Below are 24,622 nucleotides of genomic sequence, written 5' to 3'. Positions count from 1 at the left end.
GAAGTCTCTTCACGTCTTTTCAATCGTATCCACATCTGAAAATCTAATCCAGTTTATGTTTCCAGTGTCCTGGCGTATTGTTTCCCAGTCTGTTCACCTAAAAAGTGCGGTGCCTTCATATTGTTGAACTTGAAACAGAAACAAAGGTTTTCAGAGAATCTGATGATGTTAGCCAACAGCTTCCTTGCTTTTTCACAAACCATATTTCCCTCATGCTTCACATTTGCTGGAATCAAAACTCGTAATACTTATATTTTTCTACGTCGAAGATTTCAGTCATGGATAAAATTCTTCTTCGAGACCAAAATGTAAACAAAATATGATAAATGTTAAAGAGATAGAAAAACAATAGGAAGGACAGAAGAAAGTGATCCAGGTCTTCGAGTATAAAGCCCGGTTGTTTTTGAAAGGGTTACATTGTAGCTATCGGGACATGTATGAGAAGGCAAACATTTCCAAAACATGGCGCTCTAAGTAAGAAAATAAACATCACAATGGACCACACTAAAGTGTAGACAGCATACTTACGAATACAGCATTGGCAACCATCCCCCTTACAGCCTTTAGCGAGAACCTTGCCCTCACAGGAGGAGCCCGTAGCTTGACAGACGCCATTCTTATTCTCGCAAGATGGCTTTTTCTTGCAGGTTAGAGCTGTGTGAAAGACCAAGACAAGGTAAGTGGGTGCCGGTGATGGTGGAGTGAGGAGCATAAGTGAAGGGTTTGCAAATGTTCCAGTCTTGGGTTCTGAACTATAACATTTGAAATTAAATGTTTGACTTTCTTTGAGACAAAAAATCAGAATTAAACTGAAACTCCACCATTATAATTCCCTCCATAGACTATAGATGATTTGATGAATGTTTTCCAAAGATACTTCTATAAAAACAAGCAAACACACGTTAACCTTTCAGTCTCTCCACCCGTATATAGACAGTGTTCAGGTAACCTCTCCACCCGTATATACACGGTGTTCAGGTAACCTCTCCACCTGTACATAAATGGTGTTCAGGTAACCTCTCCACACGTATATATATAGTGTAAATGTTGAAGTACGAGAGGGGAACATATAGGTGCTCTATGATGAAGTATGGGGGGGAAAATATGGTGCTGAATGTTGGAGTATAGAAGGGGAAAATGTGGTGCTGAATGTTGGAGTATAGAAGGGAAAAATATGGATGGTTAATGTTGGAGTATGAGAGGGAAACATATGGTGCTGAATGTTGGAGTATAGAAGGGGAAAATATGGTGCTGAATGTTGGAGTATAGAAGGGGAAAATATGGTGCTGAATGTTGGAGTATAGAAGGGGAAAATATGGTGCTGAATGTTGGAGTATAGAAGGGGAAAATATGGTGCTGAATGTTGGAGTATAGAAGGGGAAAATGTGGTGCTGAATGTTAGAGTATAGAAGGGAAAAATATGGATGGTAAATGTTGGAGTATGAGAGGGAAACATATGGTGCTGAATGTTGGAGTATAGAAGGGGAAAATATGGTGCTGAATGTTAGAATATAGAAGGGAAAAATATCATGTTGAATGTTGGACTATAGAAGGGAAAAATGTGGTGCTGAATGTTGGAGTATAGAAGGGGAAAATATGGTGCTGAATGTTGGAGTATAGAAGGGGAAAATATGGTGCTGAATGTTGGAGTATAGAAGGGGAAAATGTGGTGCTGAATGTTGGAGTATAGAAGGGGATAATACGGTGCTGAATGTTGGAGGATAGAAGGGAAAATACGGTGCTGAATGTTGGAATATAGTTCAATTGGTATTTCAGTGACCTACAACTTTCCAGCTGAAATGATAAAGGTGCACGTTGCTCCTACATCTCCATTCTCTCATCCTTGTACCAGTATTCCTGTTCTCTTAATATGTTGTCGAAATTATTTAGTATTTTGAAGATTATAATATCTGAATGAGGGAATTGATATTGTTGGTCGTCTCTGCATTCGTTCCAGGTTTTCTTCATCCTTGATCAAGTTTGATGACCAAAACTAAACAGTATATTGCATGTGAGGTTTAACGAGGGATTATACAGAGCGATTAATGTAGCCTTTACTTTATAGTTGACTTTTATACCTATACAACCTGCCTCCTGTTGGCTTTATCATATGGGCATTGTTTACCGTATTCATATCAATACTGATAATTACTTCACCGTCTTTCTGCTAATTCTGATCTTGATTTACTGAATATTTTGTGTTCATGAATTATAATTTCAGGACTGAATTCATCTACAGTAAAATCCATCTACCACGAGTCTTCATACAGTCGTCCTTAACATTGACTATATTTCTTGATTTCGTGTCGTTGGCAGACTTCAAACTTCTGCTGCAGAGTCGTGTGTGCAGGTCACTGAGCCATGTTGTACCCTCACTCAACAGCAATCTTGTTGCTTCCCAAGGTCTTTCTTTAAGACGATCTCTGTATTAAGTACATTCTATGGTCCTGTTGGATGACACTTGGCTTTGATATCCTGTATGATTATCTTTTATGTCTGATCAAATCATTCATTCATACAGTCATCCAACTTGGCTCCTTCTTTACGCAGCCACTTTCTCATTTCTAGGGACACTGACTATGGAGAATTATTGTTTTCTTGAAGTCTCTTCACGTCTTTTCAATCATATCCACATCTGAGAATCTAATCCAGTTTATGTTTCCAGTGTCCTGGAGTATTGTTTCCCAGTCTGTTCATCTAAAAAGTGCGGTGCCTTCATATTGTTGAACTTGAAACAGAAACAAAGGTTTTCAGAGAATCTGATGATGTTAGCTAACAGCTTCCTTGCTTTTTCACAAACCATATTTCCCTCATGCTTCACATTTGCTGGAATCAAAACTCGTAATACTTATATTTTTCAACGTCGAAGATTTCAGTCATGGATAAAATTCTTCTTCGAGGCCAGAATGTAAACAAAATATGATAAACATTAAAGAGATAGAAAAACAATAGGAAGGACAGAAGAAAGTGATCCAGGTCTTCGAGTATAAAGCCCGGTTGTTTTTGAAAGGGTTACATTGTAGCTATCGGGACATGTATGAGAAGGCAAACATTTCCAAAACATGGCGCTCTAAATAAGAAAATAAACATCACAATGGACCACACTAAAGTGTAGACAGCATACTTACGAATACAGCATTGGCAACCATTCCCCTTACAGCCTTTAGCGAGAACCTTGCCCTCACAGGAGGAGCCCGTAGCTTGACAGACGCCATTCTTATTCTCGCAAGATGGCTTTTTCTTGCAGGTTAGAGCTGTGTGAAAGATCAACACAAGGTAATTGGGTGCCGGTGATGGTGGAGTGAGGAGCATAAGTGAAGGGTTTGCAAATGTTCCAGTCTTGGGTTCTGAACTATAACATTTGAAATTAAATGTTTGACTTTCTTTGAGACAAAAAAAAAAAAAAAAAAAAAAAAAAAAAAAAAAAAAAAAAAAAAAAAAAAAAAAAAAAAAAAAAAAAAAAAAAAAAAAAAAAAAATATGGATGGTAAATGCTTTTTTTTTTTTTTTTTTTTTTATTTTTTTTTTTTTTTTTTTTTATTTTTTTTTTTTTTTTATATTGCATGTGAGGTTTAACGAGGGATTATACAGAGTGATTAATGTAGCCTTTACTTTATAGTTGACGTTTTATACCTATACAACCTGCCTCCTGTTGCCTTTATCATATGGGCATTGTTTACCGTATTCATATCAATACTGATAATTACTTCACCGTCTTTCTGCTAATTCTGATCTTGATTTACTGAATATTTTGAGTTCATGAATTATGATTTCAGCACTAAATCTATCTACAGTAAAATCCATCCACCATGTCTCTGACTGCTGTACCTCTTTGTCTAAACCATTTTGAGTCTTCATACAGTCGTCCTTAACATTGACTATACTTCCTGATTTCGTGTCGTTGGCAGATTTCAAACTTCTGCTACAGAGTCGTGTGTGCAGGTCACTGAGCCATGTTGTACCCCGCTTGTCACATGAAGACAGCCGCACGCTTCCCTCACTCAACAGTAATCTTGTTGCTTCCCAAGGTCTTTAAGATCTCTGTATTAAGTACATTTTATGTTCCGGTTGGGTGACACTTGCCTTTGATATCCTGTATGATTATCTTTTATGTCTGATCAAATCATTCATTCATACAGTCATCCAACTTGGCCCCTTCTTTACGCAGCCACTTTCCCATTTCTAGGGACACTGACTCTGAAGAATTAATGTTTTCTTAAAGTATCATCACGTCTTTTCAATCGTATCCACATCTGAGAACCTAATCCAATTTATGTTTCCAGTGTACTTGCGTATTGTTTCCCAGTCTGTTCATCTAAAAGGTGCGGTGCCTTCATATTGTTGAACTTGAAACAGAAACAAAGGTTGTCAGAGAATCTGATGATGTTACCCAACAGCTTCCTTGCTGATTCACAAACCATATTTCCCTCATGCTTCATATTTGCTGGAATATTTGCTCGTAATACTTATATTTTTCTACGTCAAAGAATTCAGTCATTGATAAAATTCTTCTTCGAAGCCAGAATGTAAGCAAAATATGATAAATGCTAAAGAGATAGAAAAACAATAGGAAGGACAGAAAAAAGTGATCCAGGTCTTCGAGTATAAAGCCCGGTTGTTTTTGAAAGGGTTACGTTGTAGCTATCGGGACATGTATGAGAAGGCAAAGAGTTCCAAAACATGGCGCTCTAAGTAAGAAAATAAACATCACAATGGACCACACTAAAGTGTAGACAGCATACTTACGAATACAGCATTGGCAACCATCCCCCTTACAGCCTTTAGCGAGAACCTTGCCCTCACAGGAGGAGCCCGTAGCTTGACAGACGCCATTCTTATTCTCGCAAGCTGGCTTTTTCTTGCAGGTTAGAGCTGTGTGAAAGACCAAGACAAGGTAAGTGGGTGCCGGTGAAGCTGGAGTGAGTAGCATAAGTGAAGGGTTTGCAAATGTTCCAGTCTTTGGTTCTGAAGTATAACATTTGAAATTAAATGTTTGACTTTCTTTGGTATAAGAATGAGAATTAAATTGCAACCCCAGCATCATAATTCCCACCAAAAATACTTCTATAAAAACAAGCAAACACACATTAACATTTCAATCTCTCCACCCGTACATACACGGTGCTCAGGTAACCTCTCCACCCGTATATACACGGTGTTCATGTAACCTCTCCACCCGTATATACACAGTGTTCAGGTAACCTCTCCACCCGTATATAAATGGTGTTCAGGTAACCTCTCCACCCGTATATACACGGTGTTCAGGTAACCTCTCCACACGTACATTTACGAACTGAGTTTTCTCTCCACAGTTCGAGAGTGAATCCTGGACTGAAGTCTACGAGGGGAAAATATGGATGCTGAATGGTGGAGTATGGGTGAGGCGAATATGGTTGCAAAATGTTGAAGTATGGATGGAAAGGATATGTTGGAGTATGGGATAGGAAAGTATGGATGCTGAATATTGCAGTATATGGAGGGAAAAATATGGGTGCTGAATGCTGGAGTAAGGTAAGGGAAAGTATGGTACTTAATGATGAAGTATGGGAGGGGAGAAAATGGATGTTAAATGTTGTAGAATGGAAGGGGATGATATGGCTGCTTAATGTTTCAATATGGGAAGGGAAAGTATGAATACTTAATGATGAAGTATGGGAAGGTAGGACATGGATGGTAATTGTTCGAGTATGGAAGGGGAGAATATGGTGCTGAATGTTGGAGTATGTGAGGGAAGATATGGATGGACAAAGTTCGAGTATGGGAAAGGAAAATATAAGTGATACATATTGATGCATAGGAGGGGACAATATGGTGCTTAATGTTGGAGTATTGGAGGAAAAAATATAGGTGCTGAATGTCAGAGTATAGGAAGGGAAAATAAGGATGTTAAATGTTGGAGTATGGGGAGAGAGAATGGTGAAGTATGGGGGGAATATATAGAGCTGAATGTTGGAGTACGGGTGGGGAAAATATGGTGCTGAATGTTGGAGTACGGGTGGGGAAAATATGGTGCTGAATGTTGGAGTACGGGTGGGGATAATATGGTGCTGAATGTTGGAGTATAGGAAATGAGAGCATAGGTGTTGAATGTTTGAGTATGGTAGGGGAAAATATGGTGTTGAATATTGGAGTATGGGAGGGGAAAATATGGTGTTGAATATTGGAGTATGGGAGAGGAAGAGATGGTGTTGAATATTGGAGTATGGGAGAGGAAAATATGATGTTGAATATTGGAATATGAGAGGGAAAATGATGTAGAATGCTGGAATATGGCAGGGGGAAAATATAATGTTGAATTCTAGAGTATGGAAGGGGAATATATTGATGATGAATACAGTATCATGGGACGGGAGAATATAGATTCTGAACGTTGGAGCATAGGAGGCAAGAATGTATATTCAAACTGTTCGAGTATGGGAGGGAAGAATACAGATCCTTGATATTTGATTATAGAAGGGGGATAATGCTCTCTGGCCATCTCTCCTACCTACATACGTATACTTATGTATATCTCTCTTTATAAACCAGGTATTTCCAATCACCAGTCCTTTTTCAGCACACAAATCTACAAGCTCTTCACCATTTTCATTTACAACACTGAACACCCCATGTACACCAATTATTCTCTCAACTGCCAATTGTATTACTCACCTTTCCATTCAAACCACCCATCACTATAACCCGGTCTCGTGCATCAAAACTACTAACACACTCATTCAGCTGCTCCCAAAATACTTGCCTTTCATGATCTTTCTTCTCATGCCCAGGTGCATATGCACCAATAATCACCCATCTCTCTCCATCCACTTTCAGTTTTACCCATATCAATCTAGAGTTTACTTTCTTACACTCTACTACATACTCCCACGACTCCTGCTTCAGGAGGAGTGCTACTCCTTCCTCTGCTCTTGTCCTATCACTAACCCATGACTTTACTCCCAAGACATTCCCAAACCACTCTTCCCCCTTACCCCTGAGCTTCGTTTCATTCAGAGCCAAAACATCCAGGTTCCTTTCCTCAAACATACTACCTATCACTCTTTTTTCTCTCATCTTGGTTACATCCACAAACATTTAGACACCCCAGTCTGAGCCTTCGAGGAGGATGAGCACTCCCCGCGTGACTCCTTCTTCTGTTTCCCCTCTTAGAAAGTTAAAACAAGGAAGTATATATATTTGTCTAAAGCTCCATTCACCGACACAAGTCTTCATCGAGACCTTGAATGAAGCATGAAACGGGCCAAATAGATGAAAGCAAGAAGAGAAAGAAAAACTATCCAAGAGTTTTAATGAAAATGCAGACACCTGTTTTTTTAAAGCAGGCACATACGTCATAGATGTTACAGAAGGAGTGAAAGACAAACAGTTCCAAAGCTTGGTGATGTAAAGAAGAAAACAAGTATCATAACGGACCTCACTTTACTGTTCTCAGCATACTTACGAATACAGCATTGGCAACAATCCCCCTTACAGCCTTTAGCGAGAACCTTGCCCTCACAGGAGGAGCCCGTAGCTTGACAGACGCCATTCTTCCTCTCACAAGATGGCTTTTTCTTGCAGGTTAGAGCTGTGTGAAAGACCAAGACAAGGTAAGTGGGTGCCGGTGATGCTGGAGTGAGGAGCATGAGTGAAGGGATTGTAAATACAATCTGCTTAGGTTCTGCTTTAGTATCTTATTATATATTTGTTCTTGAGTCATAAAGGAATGAATGATATCTTAAATTACAGATGCTTAACCTTTTTATAGCATTAGATTTTAATTCAGACTACCGAGTGGCAATTCATTCCATATAATTCACCTGATGTGATAAAATGGTTTCCAAACAGACTTGGGAGAAATATGGTGACACATCTTAGGAACTAACAAATGTAGATATATTTCTTATCTAGTGATGGGAAAATGCACAAGCATAAAGCTGCTGTATGAAAACATATATAAAACAATTTAGGAATATTATATGGTTATGTATTACAGTCAACAGATAATCTATGATGAGGTTTAGAATCACAGAACATAATATTTTGTCTCACATAATGGTGCTGGAAAGAGTACAAAAGATTAATGTGTGTTTATGCAGAATATCTGGGAGTAAAGACGTATATGGATAACCACAGAAAGGAATCTTGCGAGGTGAATCTATTGCATTTCCTCTTAACAGTTTGACGATTTCAAAAGTCTTAGGCTGTGCACAACAAGTGTCAGAGCTGGAGACTGACCAGTGCTTCATGTGAGCGCTTGAGTGAGGCTGAGTTGATACAGAAATGACGAAGTTTCCCACATTGTATACATACACTGTAGAAGGATTGATATAGACTTTGGATGACACATGAAAAGGACCAAGTAGATGAAACAAGAAGAGAAGAAAAATAATCCAAAAGTTTTAAAGACAATACAGACACCTGTGTTTTTAAAGCAGATACATACATCAAAGATGTTACAGAAGGAGTGAAAGACAAACAGTTCCAAAGCTTGGTGATGTAAAGAAGAAAACAAGTATCATAACGGACCTCACTTTAATGTTCTCAGCATACTTACGAAGGCAGCATTGGCAACCATCCCCCTTACAGCCTTTAGCGAGAACCTTGCCCTCACAGGAGGAGCCCGTAGGTTGACAGACGCCATTCCTCCTCTCGCAAGATGGCTTTTTCTTGCAGTTTCGAGCTGTGTGAAAGACCAAGACAAGGTAAGTGGGTGCTGGTGATGCTGGAGTGAGGCGCATGAGTGAAGGGATTGTAAACATGATATATGTCTGGACACAGATCTATTTTACATGTTTACACGTCTCGATTTTACATGTTTGATTTCCATTAATAACATTATTACTTATATTTCAAATTGCAAAGACCTGAACCTTTTCATTGCATTAGATTATGACTGACAAGTCCTAATGATAATATACTCTGTCAAATTTACCTAATATGATAAATGGTTTCCAAACAAACTTTAGAAAAGCAAGATTATGTTCCCTACGAGGTGGGTTCAGTCCTGCATACTGATGATGAAGTGGTCAAGCATAAAACTGTCCACATGAATATATAGACACGCAAGACATTGTCTCATGTTGTCAGCATGACGGTGTTGGCAGGGGGGTCATGATGATGTTGGCAGGTGTATGATCATGATGTTGGCACGTGTATGATCATGATGTTGGCAGGAGTGTGATGATGATGTTGGCAGGTGTATGATCATGATGTTGGCACGTGTATGATCATGATGTTGGCAGGAGTGTGATGATGATGTTGGCAGGTGTATGATCATGACATTGGCAGGAGTGTCATGATGATGTTGGCAGGTGTATGCTCATGATGTTGGCAGGAGTGTCATGATGATGTTGGCAGGTGTATGATGATGATGTTGGCAGGAGTGTGATGATGATGTTGGCAGGTGTATGATCATGATGTTGGCAGGAGTGTGATGATGATGTTGGCAGGTGTATGCTCATGATGTTGGCAGGAGTGTGGTGATGATGTTGGCAGGTGTATGATGATGATGTTGGCAGGAGTGTGGTGATGATGTTGGCAGGAGTGTGATGATGATGTTGGCAGGTGTATGCTCATGACATTGGCAGGAGTGTCATGATGATGTTGGCAGGTGTATGATGATGATGTTGGCAGGAGTGTCATGATGATGTTGGCAGGTGTATGATCATGATGTTGGCAGGAGTGTGATGATGATGTTGGCAGGTGTATGCTCATGACATTGGCAGGAGTGTCATGATGATGTTGGCAGGTGTATGATGATGATGTTGGCAGGAGTGTGGTGATGATGTTGAGAGGAGTGTGGTGATGATGTTGGCAGGAGTGTCATGATGATGTTGGCAGGTGTATGATCATGACATTGGCAGGAGTGTCATGATGATGTTGGCAGGTGTATGATCATGATGTTGGCAGGAGAGTCATGATGATGTTGGCAGGAGTGTGATGATGATGTTGGCAGGTGTATGATCATGACATTGGCAGGAGTGTGATGATGATGTTGGCAGGTGTATGATCATGACATTGGCAGGAGTGTGATGATGATGTTGGCAGGTGTATGATGATGATGTTGGCAGGAGTGTGATGATGATGTTGGCAGGTGTATGATCATGACATTGGCAGGAGTGTGATGATGATGTTGGCAGGTGTATGATCATGATGTTGGCAGGAGTGTGATGATGATGTTGGCAGGTGTATGATCATGATGTTGGCAGGTGTATGATCATGATGATGGCAGGAGTGTGGTGATGATGTTGGCAGGTGTATGCTCATGACATTGGCAGGAGTGTCATGATGATGTTGGCAGGTGTATGATGATGATGTTGGCAGGAGTGTGGTGATGATGTTGGCAGGAGTGTGGTGATGATGTTGGCAGGAGTGTCATGATGATGTTGGCAGGTGTATGATCATGACATTGGCAGGAGTGTCATGATGATGTTGGCAGGTGTATGATCATGATGTTGGCAGGAGAGTCATGATGATGTTGGCAGGAGTGTGATGATGATGTTGGCAGGTGTATGATCATGATGTTGGCAGGAGAGTCATGATGATGTTGGCAGGAGTGTGATGATGATGTTGGCAGGTGTATGATCATGATGTTGGCAGGAGTGTGATGATGATGTTGGCAGGTGTATGATCATGACATTGGCAGGAGTGGCAGGAGTGTATGTTGATGTTGGCAGGTGTATGATGATGATGTTGGCAGGAGTGTGATGATGATGTTGGCAGGTGTATGATCATGATGATGGCAGGAGTGTGATGATGATGTTGGCAGGAGTGTGATGATGATGTTGGCAGGTGTATGATCATGATGTTGGCAGGAGTGTGATGATGATGTTGGCAGGTGTATGATGATGATGTTGGCAGGAGTGTGATGATGATGTTGGCAGGTGTATGATCATGATGATGGCAGGAGTGTGGTGATGATGTTGGCAGGAGTGTGATGATGATGTTGGCAGGTGTATGATGATGATGTTGGCAGGAGTGTGATGATGATGTTGGCAGGTGTATGATCATGATGATGGCAGGAGTGTGGTGATGATGTTGGCAGGAGTGTGATGATGATGTTGGCAGGTGTATGATGATGATGTTGGCAGGAGTGTCATGATGATGTTGGCAGGTGTATGATGATGACGTTGGCAGGAGTGTGATGATGATGTTGGCAGGTGTATGATGATGATGTTGGCAGGAGTGTGGTGATGATGTTGGCAGGTGTATGATGATGATGTTGGCAGGAGTGTGATGATGATGTTGGCAGGTGTATGATCATGATGATGGCAGGAGTGTGATGATGATGTTGGCAGGTGTATGATGATGATGTTGGCAGGAGTGTGATGATGATGTTGGCAGGAGTGTCATGATGATGTTGGCAGGTGTATGATGATGACATTGGCAGGAGTGTCATGATGATGTTGGCAGGTGTATGATGATGATGTTGGCAGGAGTGTGATGATGATGTTGGCAGGTGTATGATCATGATGATGGCAGGAGTGTGGTGATGATGTTGGCAGGAGTGTGATGATGATGTTGGCAGGTGTATGATGATGATGTTGGCAGGAGTGTCATGATGATGTTGGCAGGTGTATGATGATGATGTTGGCAGGAGTGTCATGATGATGTTGGCAGGTGTATGATGATGATGTTGGCAGGAGTGTGGTGATGATGTTGGCAGGTGTATGATGATGATGTTGGCAGGAGTGTCATGATGATGTTGGCAGGTGTATGATCATGATGTTGGCAGGAGTGTCATGATGATGTTGGCAGGTGTATGATGATGATGTTGGCAGGAGTGTGATGATGATGTTGGCAGGTGTATGATGATGATGATGGCAGGAGTGTGGTGATGATGTTGGCAGGAGTGTGATGATGATGTTGGCATAATGGCGATGATGGTGGTGTCAGGTGTGGGGAAGAATGAAGGCAGTAAGTATGAGCGTGAACGGATGTCATGTCTCACACGTGTTCCCTCTCATATTAAAGCTACAGTGGAAAGCATACAGATCCCTCGGGACATACAGACCCCTCGGGACATACAGATCCCTCGGGACATACAGACCCCTCGGGACATACAGACCCCTCGGGACATACAGATCCCTCGGGACATACAGACCCCTCGGGACATACAGACCCCTCGGGACATACAGACCCCTCGGGACATACAGATCCCTCGGGACATACAGACCCCTCGGGACATACAGATCCCTCGGGACATACAGATCCCTCGGGACATACAGACCCCTCGGGACATACAGATCCCTCGGGACATACAGATCCCTCGGGACATACAGACCCCTCGGGACATACAGATCCCTCGGGACATACAGATCCCTCGGGACATACAGACCCCTCGGGACATACAGATCCCTCGGGACATACAGATCCCTCGGGACATACAGACCCCTCGGGACATACAGATCCCTCGGGACATACAGATCACTCGGGACATACAGATCCCTAGGACATACAGATCCCTCGGGACATACAGATCCCTCGGGACATACAGATCCCTCGGGACATACAGATCCCTCGGGACATACAGATCACTCGGGACATACAGATCCCTAGGACATACAGATCCCTCGGGACATACAGATCCCTCGGGACATACAGATCCCTCGGGACATACAGATCCCTCGGGACACACATTAGGTCCATACAGGCCCCTAAGACGTACAGATCCCTAGGTCCATACAGACCCCTAGGGCATACAGATCCCTAGGGCCATGCAGATCCCTAGGATCATACAGACCCCGAGGACATACAGATTCCTAAGGCAATAAACTTCCCTTGAGTTGTAGAGATCCTAGGGCCATACAGATCCCTGAGGCCATGCAAATTCCTAGAGGGTCATATGGATCCTTCGGGCAACACAGATCCCTAGGGCCATACATATCCTTAGGGCCATACATATCCTTAGGGCCATACATATCCCTAGGGCCATACATATCCCTAGGGCCATACATATCCCTAGGGCCATACAAATCCCTAGGGCCATACAAATCCCTGGAGCAATTGGTGAATGCCATTGACTGGTTGACAGTAAAACTTTTCCAGTGAAATATTGTAACAAGTTAACTGAAATATCACATAATCGATATCATGTCATACGTGTACATGCCAGTATAGAAGTTCTGTGACAGAGTAATAGTAAGACATAGCAGGAGTGGACGGCAATGTGTCATCTACCCATCAGTTTCTCCAGTAATGGACCGTAACAAGTGGACCAACAGTGTTGCAGTTTAAACGACCCGATTACCAGTTGCACAGACCCCTGTCGTCACGCGTGCACGGTATACATCTGCTTAGCAAGTCCTGAGCAGAGGTTATTAGCGTAGGTGGAACAGGGAAAAGTATGTGACTGGCTCAAGAGTGAGAGGGAAGTAATACGCGAGCGAGCAGAGATTAGCGTAGTGAGATCACACAGAACGCTCCAGGCAGCCAAAATACTTGATGTCGAGAGTTTCAGCCATCGACAAGTTCCTTCTGGGCCAGACTTAAATGAAATATACAATGGCTTAAGAAATAGAAAATGAATGACGGAAGAATCTAATCAAAGAACTTTCAAGAAAGTGAGAAAAAAACTTTTCAAAGTGGCAGGACCGTAAGGAAAGGCATTAGAATAGGTATGAGGGGACACAGAGTTCCAAAGCTTGGTGGTATACAGAAGGAAACAAACATCACAACGGTCCACAGTACAGTGTTGACAGCATTACTTACGAACACAGCATTGGCAACCATCCCCTTTACAGCCTTTAGCGAGAACCTTGCCCTCACAGGAGGAGCCCGTAGCTTGACAGACGCCATTCTTCCTCTCACAAGCTGGCTTTTTCTTGCAGTTTCGAGCTGTGTGAAAGAACAAGACAAGGTAAGTGGGTGATGGTGATGGTGGAACAGAGAGGATGTAAACATTGCATGCTCCGGTTCACCTCTGTACTCCTAGTGTCAAGCGTGTGATCTCCTCTGTTGATAGAATGAAATATATATTTTCATTGACAGAAACTTAAACCTTATAGCGTTGTCTAAAACATTAGATAGAATATGATAATTAGATTCCAAACATAATTAAAAAAGACAAGGATTTGATTTATCTTAAGACTTGACGAGTGCCGATCATACTTCTGTAATGACGGACAACTGGAAAAGGATAAAAGAGGTCACAAGGAAGTGTATGGTCAAGCCTCAGTTCAGTTAGACGTAACAAGTGGTCTGCCACGGGGATAAGTTTGGGGAAGATCTTTCTCACGTATATTTATGACTGAGAGATGATGATTTTCTTCATATATGTTAATGACACTGAATGATAATGTTCTTCATATATGTTAATGACACTGAATGATAATGTTCTTCATATATGTTAATGACACTGAATGATAATGTTCTTCATATATGTTAATGACACTGAATGATAATGTTCTTCATATATGTTAATGACACTGAATGATAATGTTCTTCATATATGTTAATTACACTGAGCTGCATTTTAAGACTTACCAACTAGGGTAGTTGAAAACAACACCATAACTACGATTAAGAAAAAGAATGACGACTACTTCGCTTCCAGTCCACAAAAAGACATGGCTTGCCCCTCCATGAGTCCCTCCTCTTACCTCACCACTTTCTGCTTTTCTTATTACTTCCAAGGCCACAATCAACCTCGAGAGGACACAGTGGGCTGCTGCACTTTGAACTCCTTTGTATTTCCTAGATTATTTTAGAGGAATTATATGTTTGTACTACAGTCCAAAGAGGCATTATAATGAAGACACAGCGCCACAAAACATGGTATGTCGTCTGATGATGGTAATGAAGAGTACAGAAGAAAGACCGAGTTTATGCAGCAACTGTGTGTGTAAAGGAATACAAGGTTCACCAAAGATAGAAGCTTGAGAGGATCTTATACTGTGTATGATGTTAAAAGTCAGATATCTTGAAGAAAATGTGGCTATGCGTAGAGTGTATCAGTGATCGTGGCACTTATGCAGTTCTTCACACGAGAAGTAGAGTGAACTGAGATATAATACAGATTCCAGGATGTTCCTCGTATGTTGCCAAGATGATGAGGAAGGTTTGATCAAGAGTATGGATGAAGTACTTTGTTACGAAGCTTCCACTCACCCACAACAGTCCTCAACGAGGCCTGGACATTAAATGATATCTCAAATAGGCTAAAGAGACAATCGATAGAACGAGAAAGTAATGATAATGTAAAACCTTTCGAGAAAGTGAAATCTTACACATGTATTCTTCAAAGGCAAGTCGAAGTTGTAACAAAAGGCATGAGAAGGCAAAGAGTTCCAAAGTTTGGTGGTGCACAGGAAGAAACAGACATCACAACGGACCACAGTGCAGTACTGACAGCATTACTTACGAAGGCAGCATTGGCAACCATCTCCCTTACAGCCTTTAGCGAGAACCTTGCCCTCACAGGAGGAGCCCGTAGCTTGACAGACGCCATTCTTCCTCTCACAAGCTGGCTTTTTCGTGCAGTTTTGAGCTGTGTAAAAGACCAAGACAAGGTAAGTGGGTGCCGGGGATGGTGGAGTGAGGAGCATGAGTGAAGGAATTGTAAATGTAACTCCTGGGCTCTGAACTATATATATATATATATATATATATATATATATATATATATATATATATATATATATATATATATATATATATATATATATATATATATATATATATATATATAGGCAGCGCTAGGAAAAGACACCAAAGGCCCCATTCGTTCACACTCAGTCTCTAACTGTCATGTTGCACCGAAACCACAGCTCCCTTTCCACATCCAGGCCCCACAAAGTTCTCCATGGTTTACCCCAGACGCTTTACATGCCCTGGTTCAATCCATTGACAGCACGTCGACCCCGGTATACCACATCGTTCCAATTCACTCTATTCCTTGCACGCCTTTCACCCTCCTGCATGTTCAGGCCCCATCGCTCAAAATCTTTTTCACTCCATCCTTCCACCTCCGATCTGGTCTCCCACTTCTCGTTCCCTTCAACTCTGACACATATATCCTCTTGGTCAATCTTTCCTCATTCATTCTCTCCATGTGACCAAACCATTTCAAAACACCCTCTTCTGCTCTCTCAACCACACTCTTTTTACTACCACACATCTCTCTTACCCTTTCATTACTTACTCGATGAAACCACCTTACACCACATATTGTCTGTCCTCAAACATCTCATTTCCAGCACATCCACCCTCCTCCGAACAACCCTATCTATAGCCCACGCCTCGCAACCATATAACATTGTTGGAACCACTATTCCCTCAAACATACCCATTTTTGCATTCCGAGATAATGTTCTCGCCTTCCACATATTCTTCAACGCTTCCAGAACCATTGCCCCCTCCCCCACCCTGTGGCTCATTTCTGCTTCCATGGTTCAATCCGCTGCCAAATCCACTCCCAGATATCTAAAACACTTCACTTCCTCCCGTTTTTCTCCATTCAAACTTACCTCCCAATTGACTTGTCCCTCAACCCTACTGAACCTGATAACCTTGCTCTTATTCACATTTACTCTCAGCTTTCTTCATTCACACACTTTACCAAACTCAGTCATCAGCTTCTGCAGTTTCTCACCCGAAACAACCACCATCGCTGTATCATCAGCGAACAGCAACTGACTCACTTCCTAAGCCCTTTCATCCACAACAGACTGCATACTTGCATCTCTCTCCAAAACTCTTGCATTCACCTCCCTAACAACCTCATCCATAAACAAATTAAACAACCATGGAGACATCACACACCCCTGCCATAAAACCTACATTCACTGAAAACCAATCACTTTCCTCTCTTCCTACATGTACACATGCCTTACATCCTCGATAAAAACTTTTCACTGCTTCTAACAACTTGCCTCCCACACCATATATTCTTAATAACTTACACACACCATCTCTATCAACTCTATCATATGCCTTCTCCAGATCTATAAATGCTACATACAAATCACCCTGCACCCTGGCACCCTGCAGCCTGGTACCCTGCAGCCTGGTCCCCTGCACTCTGGCACCCTGCACCCAGGTACCCTGCAACCTGGTACCCTGCAGCCTGGTACCCTGCAGCCTGGTACCCTGCAATCTGGTACCCTGCAGCCTGGTACCCTGCAACCTGGTACCCTGCAGCCTGGTACCCTGCAGCCTGGTACTCTGCAGCCTGGTGCCCTGCAGCCTGGTACCCTGCACCCAGGTACCCTGCAGCCTGGTACCCTGCACCCAGGTACCTGCAACCTGGTACCCTGCAGCCTGGTACCCTGCAGCCTGGTACCCTGCAGCCTGGTACCCTGCAACCTGGTACCCTGCAGCCTGGCACCCTGCAACCTGGTACCCTGCAGCCTGGTACCCTGCAGCCTGGTACCCTGCAGCCTGGTACCCAGCAACCTGGTACCCTGCAGCCTGGTACCCTGCACCCAGGTACCTGTAACCTGGTACCCTGCAGCCTGGTACCCTGCAGCCTGGTACCCTGCAGCCTGGTACCCAGCAACCTGGTACCCTGCAGCCTGGTACCCTGCACCCAGGTACCTGTAACCTGGTACCCTGCAGCCTGGTACCCTGCACCCAAGTACCTGCAACCTGGTACCCTGCAGCCTGGTACCCTGCAGTCTGGTACCCTGCAGCCTGGTACCCTGCAACCTGGTACTCTGCATCCTGGTGCCCTGCAGCCTGGTACCCTGCAACCTGGTACCCTGCAGCCTGGTACCCTGCAGTCTGGTACCCTGCAGCCTGGTACTCTGCAACCTGGTACCCTACAGCTTGGCACCCTGCAACCTGGTACCCTGCAGCCTGGTACCCTGCAGTCTGGTACCCTGCAACCTGGTACCCTGCAGCCTGGTACCCTGCAGCCTGGTACTCTGCAGCCTGGTACCCTGCAGCCTGGTACCCTGCAACCTGGTACCCTGCAACCTGGTACCTTGCAACCTGGTACCCTGCAGCCTGGTATCCTGCACTCTGGCAACCCGCACCCAAGTACCTGCAACCTGGTACCCTGCAACCTGGTACCCTGCACCCAAGTACCTGCAGCCTGGTACCCTGCAGCCTGGTACCCTGCAACCTGGTACCCTGCAGCCTGGTACCCTGCAGCCTGGTACCCTGCAACCTGGTACCCTGCAGCCTGTCACCCTGCAACCTGGTACCCTGCAGCCTGGTACCCGGCAGCCTGGTACCCTGCAACCTGGTACCCAGCAACCTGGTACCCTGCAGCCTGGTACCCTGTAACCTGGTACCCTGCAGCCTGGTACCCTGCAGTCTGGTACCCTGCAGCCTGGTACCCTGCAGCCTGGTACCCTGCAACCTGGTACCCTGCAGCCTGGTACCCTGCAGCCTGGTACCCTGCAGTCTGGTACCCTGCAGCCTGGTACCCTGCAACCTGGTACCCTGCAACCTGGTACCCTGCAGTCTGGTACCCTTCAGCCTGGTACCCTGCAACCTGGTACCCTGCAGCCTGGTACCCTGCAGTCTGGTACCCTGCAACCTGGTACCCTGCAGCCTGGTACCCTGCAGCCTGGTACCCTGCAACCTGGTACCCTGCAGCCTGGCACCCTGCAACCTGGTACCCTGCAGCCTGGTACCCTGCAGCCTGGTACCCTGCAACCTGGTACCCTGCAGCCTGGTACCCTGTAGCCTGGTACCCTGCAACCTGGTACCCCGCAGCTTGGCACCCTGCAACCTGGTACCCTGCAGCCTGGTACCCTGCAGCCTGGTGCCCTGCAACCTGGTACCCTGCAACCTGGTACCCTGCAGCCTGGTATCCTGCACTCTGGCAACCTGCACCCAAGTACCTGCAACCTGGTACCCTGCAACCTGGTACCCTGCACCCAAGTACCTGCAGCCTGGTACCCTGCAGTCTGGCACCCTGCACCCAGGTACCTGCAACCTGGTACCCTGCAGTCTGGTACCCTGCAGCCTGGTACCCTGCAGCCTGGTACCCTGCAACCTGGTACCCTGCAGCCTGGTACTCTGCAACCTGGTACCCTGCAGTCTGGTACCCTGCAGCCTGGTACCCTGCAGCCTGGTACCCTGCAGCCTGGTACCCTGCAGCCTGGTACTCTGCAACCTGGTACCCTGCAGCCTGGTATCCTGCACTCTGGCAACCTGCACCCAAGTACCTGCAACCTGGTACCCTGCACCCAGGTACCTGCAACCTGGTACCCTGCAGCCTGGTACCCTGCAGCCTGGTACCCTGCAGCCTGGTACTCTGCAACCTGGTACCCTGCAGCCTGGTACCCTGCAGCCTGGTACCCTGCAGCCTGGTACTCTGCAACCTGGTACCCTGCAGCCTGGTACCCTGCAGCCTGGTACCCTGCAGCCTGGTACCCTGCACTCTGGCAACCTGCACCCAAGTACCTGCAACCTGGTACCCTGCAACCTGGTACCCTGCAGCCTGGTACCCTGCAGCCTGGTACTCTGCAGCCTGGTAACCTGCAGCTTGGTACTCTGCAGCCTGGTACCCTGCAGCCTGGTACCCTGCAGCCTGGTACCCTGCAGCCTGGTACTCTGCAACCTGGTACCCTGCAGCCTGGTACCCTGCAGCCTGGTACCCTGCAGCTTGGTACTCTGCAACCTGGTACCCTGCAGCCTGGTACCCTGCAGCCTGGTACTCTGCAGCCTGGTACTCTGCAGCCTGGTACCCTGCAGCCTGGTACCCTGCAGCCTGGTACTCTGCAGCCTGGTACCCTGCAGCCTGGTACCCTGCAGCCTGGTACTCTGCAGCCTGGTACCCTGCAGCCTGGTAACCTGCAGCCTGGTACCCTGCAACCTGGTACCCTGCAGCCTGGTACTCTGCAGCCTGGTACCCTGCAGCCTGGTACTCTGCAGCCTGGTACCCTGCAGCCTGGTACCCTGCACCTAGGTACCTGCAACCTGGTAACCTGCAGCCTGGTACTCTGCAGCCTGGTACCCTGCAGCCTGGTAACCTGCAGCCTGGTACCCTGCAGCCAGGTAACCTGCAGCCTGGTACCCTGCAGCCTGGTACACTAGTACCGGGCCAGGGGCAGCTTATCCCCCCACACAGCTGGCCAACTTACCCTTCTTTGTTGCTCTCTGTTTGTCCGCCATTTTGACCAGGCCGTCCGTCCTCTCCTGGTCATCATCTTTCCCTTGTTTCCCTAATCTTTCTTTATCTTCTTTCTTCTTATTATCATTATTCTTGTTCCTGCCATCGGACCTCTTCTCGCTGCCACCTTTGCTATTTTTGTTTCTCCTTCGTTCATTCTTCTTCTTTCTCTTGTCTTCTCGTCTCTTCACCTTGTTTCTTTCTTTCATTTTCATTCTTCGTTCATTTCTTCCACTTTTTACGTTGCCTTTCCCTACATTTGTCTTTGTTTGCTTCCTCTTCCCTGCTTTCTTTGTCTGCATCCTCTTTCCTGCTTTCTTTGTCTGCTTCCTCTTCCCTGCTTTCTTTGTCTGCTTCCTCTTCCCTGTTTTCTTTGTCTGCTTCCTCTTCCCTGCTTTCTTTGTCTGCTGCCTCTTCCCTGCTTTCTTTGTCTGTTTCCTCTTTCCTGCTTTCTTTGTCTGCTTCCTCTTCCCTGCTTTCTTTGTCTGCTTCCTCTTTCCTGCTTTCTTTGTCTGTTTCCTCTTTCCGCTTTCTTGTCTGCTTCCTCTTCCCTGCTTCTTTGTCTGCTCCCTTCCTGCTTTCTTGTCTGTTCTTTCTGCTTTCTTTGTCTGGTTTCCTCTTCCATGCATTTCTGTGTCTGCTTCTCTTCCCTACTTTCTTTGTCTGCTTCCTTTCCTGCTTTCTTTGTCTGTTCTCTTCCCTGCTTTCTTGTCTGGTCCTCTTCCTGCTTTCTTGGTTCTTGCTTCTGTTGCTCTTCCTGCTTTCTTTGTCTGCTTCCTCTTCCCGCTTCTTTTCGTCCCATTGTCATCTTGTTTAACTTGACGTCATCTCACTCCATCTGCTTCCTGTCTCCTTCCACTGTGTACTCTGCAGCCTGTACCCTGCACCTGGTAACTGCAGCTGGTACCCTGCTGAATCCGGGACTCTGCGCCTGGTGATCTGATGCCTGGTACCCTGCGCCTGGTACTCATGCATGCCTGGTACCTGGCAGCCTGGTACCTGCACCTAGGTTATCCTGCAACTGGTAACCTGCAGCCTGTACCTGCACCTGGTACCTGCAGCCTGGTAACTGCGCCTGGTCCCGCAGCAGGACCTGCAGCCTGGTACCTGCACTGGTACACTAGTGGCCAGGCAGCTTATCCCCCTCCCAGCTGCCACTTACCTTGTTGCTCTCTGTTGTCCGCCATTTGACCAGCCGTCCGTCGCTCTCCTGGTCATCACATGTTTCCTTGTCCTAATGTATGTGTTATCTTCTTTTGTTAGTATATATGTCTGTGTTCTGATGGATTTTCGCTGCACCTTTGCTGATTATTGTTATGTCATATGTTCGATGTGTCATTGTAGATTTGTTGTCTTGGTATGATGTCATTGTTCTTTCTTCATTTTCATTGTTCATTGTGTCATTTTGGTAGTTGCATTATACATTTGCTTTGTTTGCTGTCTATGTCATGTGTCTGATGATGATCTCTTTCCTGTTTCTTTGTCTGATCTTGTGCTTTGTTTGGTCTGTTACTCTTCACTGTTTGCATTTGTCTGTATCCTTGCTGCATTGTTGGATGATGCTGTCTTCCTGCTTTCTTTGTCATGTTCTTTCTGCTTTTTTGTTGCTCTCATTCGGCTTTCTTGTTGTTCCCTATGTGTGTTTTGTCTGTTATTTTCTGGTTTTTGTCTGCTTCTTTCCCTGCTTTGTTGCTGCTTCTCTTCTGTTTTTTGTCTGTTCCTCTTCCTGCTTCTTTGTCTGTTTTCTCTGCTTTTTGTCTGCTTCTCTTCCCATTTCTTTGTCTGCTTCCTCTTCCTGCTTTCTTTGTCTGCTCTTTCCTCTTTCTTTGTCTGATTCCTCTTCCTGCTTTTATGTTGTTCCTCTTCCTGTGGTTTTCTGTTGTTGCTTCCTCTCCCGTCTTCCTTCTTCGTCTCCATTTCATCTTGTTTAACTTGACCCGTATCCATGTTTACTGTTTCAGTCGTGATGATGTCTCATATTGCTGTCTGCTTCCACTGTCGTTCTTTATCTTATCCTTTTGTCTGTCTTTCTCCATCTCTGGTTTTCCTTCCTCTAACTCTCCTCCTGACGTCTTCCCTCCTTCCCTTCTCTTGCTCATCTTTCCTTCCTCACTTCCCTTCCTCATTTTCCTTCCTTTTCTCCTCCTTGTTTTCCTTCTTCGCAAATCACTCCCGTTTTTTCCCTCTAAACTCTTCTCGTCCTCAGTTTCCTCCGTCTTTCCCGCAGACGTCATATCCTTGGCTGCCTTCCTGGCCACATTCCTTCTTCCTCCCAGCTTGCTGGGCTCCGCCTCCTGGCCTCCCCCAGCAGGCCTGCTCACCCATTCCCTCTCTCCCTCACCTTTACTCTCTCCCCAGCCAAGTCTTGCTTCATCCACCCCTTTCTCCCCAGCCACCTTACTGGCCTCCCTGGCGGGCCTTCCTCCCTTACCTCCCACATCTCTCCCTACCCTTCGTCGGCTCCCTGGAAATAACAGAGATTGGTTAGTCATGTGCATGATGGTAGGATGATGATGATGTGCATGATGGTAGGATGATGATGATGTGCATGATGGTAGGATGATGATGATGTGCATGATGGTAGGATGATGATGATGTGCATGACGGTAGATGATGATGATGTGCATGATGGTAGGATGATGATGATGTGCATGATGGTAGGATGGTGATGATGTGCGTGATGGTAGGATGATGATAATGTGCATGATGGTAGGATGATGATGATGTGCATGATGGTAGGATGATGATGATGTGCGTGATGGTAGGATGATGATGATGTGCATGATGGTAGGATGATGATGTGCATGATGGTAGGATGATGATGATGTGCATGATGGTAGGATGATGATGTGCATGATGGTAGGATGATGATAATGTGCATGATGGTAGGATGATGATGATGTGCATGATGGTAGGATGATGATGATGTGAATGATGGTAGGATGATGATGATGTGCATGATGGTAGGATGATGATGTGCATGATGGTAGGATGATGATATGTGCATGATGTAGGATGATGATGATGTGCATGATGGTAGGATGATGATGATGTGCATGATGGTAAGATGATGATGTGCATGATGGTAGGATGATGATGATGTGCATGATGGTAGGATGATGATGATGTGCATGATGGTAGGATGATGATGATGTGCATGATGGTAGGATGATGATGATGTGCATGATGGTAGGATGATGATGATGTGCATGATGGTAGGATGATGATGATGTGCATGATGGTAGGATGATGATGATGTGCATGATGGTAGGATGATGATAATGTGCATGATGGTAGGATGATGATGATGTGCATGATGGTAGGATGATGATGATGTGCATGATGGTAGGATGATGATGATGTGCATGATGGTAGGATGATGATGATGTGCATGATGGTAGGATGATGATGATGTGCATGATGGTAGGATGATGATGATGTGCATGATGGTAGGATGATGATGATGTGCATGATGGTAGGATGATGATGATGTGCATGATGGTAGGATGATGATGATGTGCATGATGGTAGGATGATGATGATGTGCATGATGGTAGGATGATGATAATGTGCGTGATGGTAGGATGATGATGATGTGCATGATGGTAGGATGATGATGTGCATGATGGTAGGATGATGATGATGTGCATGATGGTAGGATGATGATGTGCATGATGGTAGGATGATGATGATGTGCATGATGGTAGGGTGATGATGATGTGCATGATGGTAGGATGATGATGATGTGCATGATGGTAGGATGATGATGATGTGCATGATGGTAGGATGATGATAATGTGCATGATGGTAGGATGATGATGATGTGCATGATGGTAGGATGATGATGATGTGCATGATGGTAGGATGATGATAATGTGCATGATGGTAGGATGATGATGTGCATGATGGCAGGATGATGATGATGTGCATGATGGTAGGATGATGATGATGTGCATGATGGTAGGATGATGATAATGTGCATGATGGTAGGATGATGATAATGTGCATGATGGTAGGATGATGATGATGTGCATGATGGTAGGATGATGATGATGTGAATGATGGTAGGATGATGATGATGTGCATGATGGTAGGATGATGATAATGTGCATGATGGTAGGATGATGATGAAGTGCATGATGGTAGGATGATGATGATGTGCATGATGGTAGGATGATGATGTGCATGATGGCAGGATGATGATAATGTGCATGATGGTAGGATGATGATGATGTGCATGATGGTAGGATGATGATAATGTGCATGATGGTAGGATGATGATGATGGGCATGATGGTAGGATGATGATGTGCATGATGGTAGGATGATGATGATATGCAATACTCACTTATTCCTATGTATTTCATTATATCTTTTTTCTTCTTCACTTAACTGACGTCATACGGAAATACACATACGGAAATACACATCAGAGAAGAGTTAGTGGTGACCTGATCATAACCTTTAGGTTTTTAACTCCTTGTATTTAAATTTCTAAAAGCGGAAACAGCAGAAGGAGTCAAGCGGGGAGTGCTCATCCTCCTCGAAGGCTCAGATTGGGGTGTCTAAATGTGTGT

General features: G+C 44.8%; 1 protein-coding gene and 1 long non-coding RNA gene across 2 annotated transcripts in view; both read right to left on the bottom strand.

Moving 5' to 3' along the window:
• LOC139748794 (uncharacterized) overlaps positions 1–20,512 on the bottom strand; it is a 33,898-nt gene extending 13,386 nt beyond the window's left edge. The window contains exons 1-3 of the mRNA XM_071662227.1: positions 20,018–20,512; positions 15,343–15,468; positions 13,692–13,817 (exon numbers count right to left, since the gene is read on the bottom strand). Coding sequence (XP_071518328.1) covers positions 13,692–13,817; positions 15,343–15,468; positions 20,018–20,348 — 583 coding nt within the window. The 5' untranslated portion in view covers positions 20,349–20,512. The remainder of the gene's footprint in view (positions 1–13,691; positions 13,818–15,342; positions 15,469–20,017) is intronic.
• Positions 20,513–22,178: 1,666 nt separating this feature from the next.
• Positions 22,179–24,622, bottom strand: part of LOC139746829 (uncharacterized) — a 28,234-nt gene continuing 25,790 nt past the window's right edge. The window contains exon 3 of the long non-coding RNA XR_011712238.1: positions 22,179–22,510. This is a non-coding gene — a long non-coding RNA (uncharacterized lncRNA). The remainder of the gene's footprint in view (positions 22,511–24,622) is intronic.

This window comes from Panulirus ornatus, chromosome 5, assembly GCF_036320965.1.
Source record: "Panulirus ornatus isolate Po-2019 chromosome 5, ASM3632096v1, whole genome shotgun sequence".
Classification (NCBI taxonomy): Eukaryota; Metazoa; Arthropoda; class Malacostraca; order Decapoda; family Palinuridae; genus Panulirus; species Panulirus ornatus.
The sequence above is the reverse complement of the archived record's forward strand: the minus strand, read 5'-3'. Positions and strand labels throughout refer to the sequence as shown.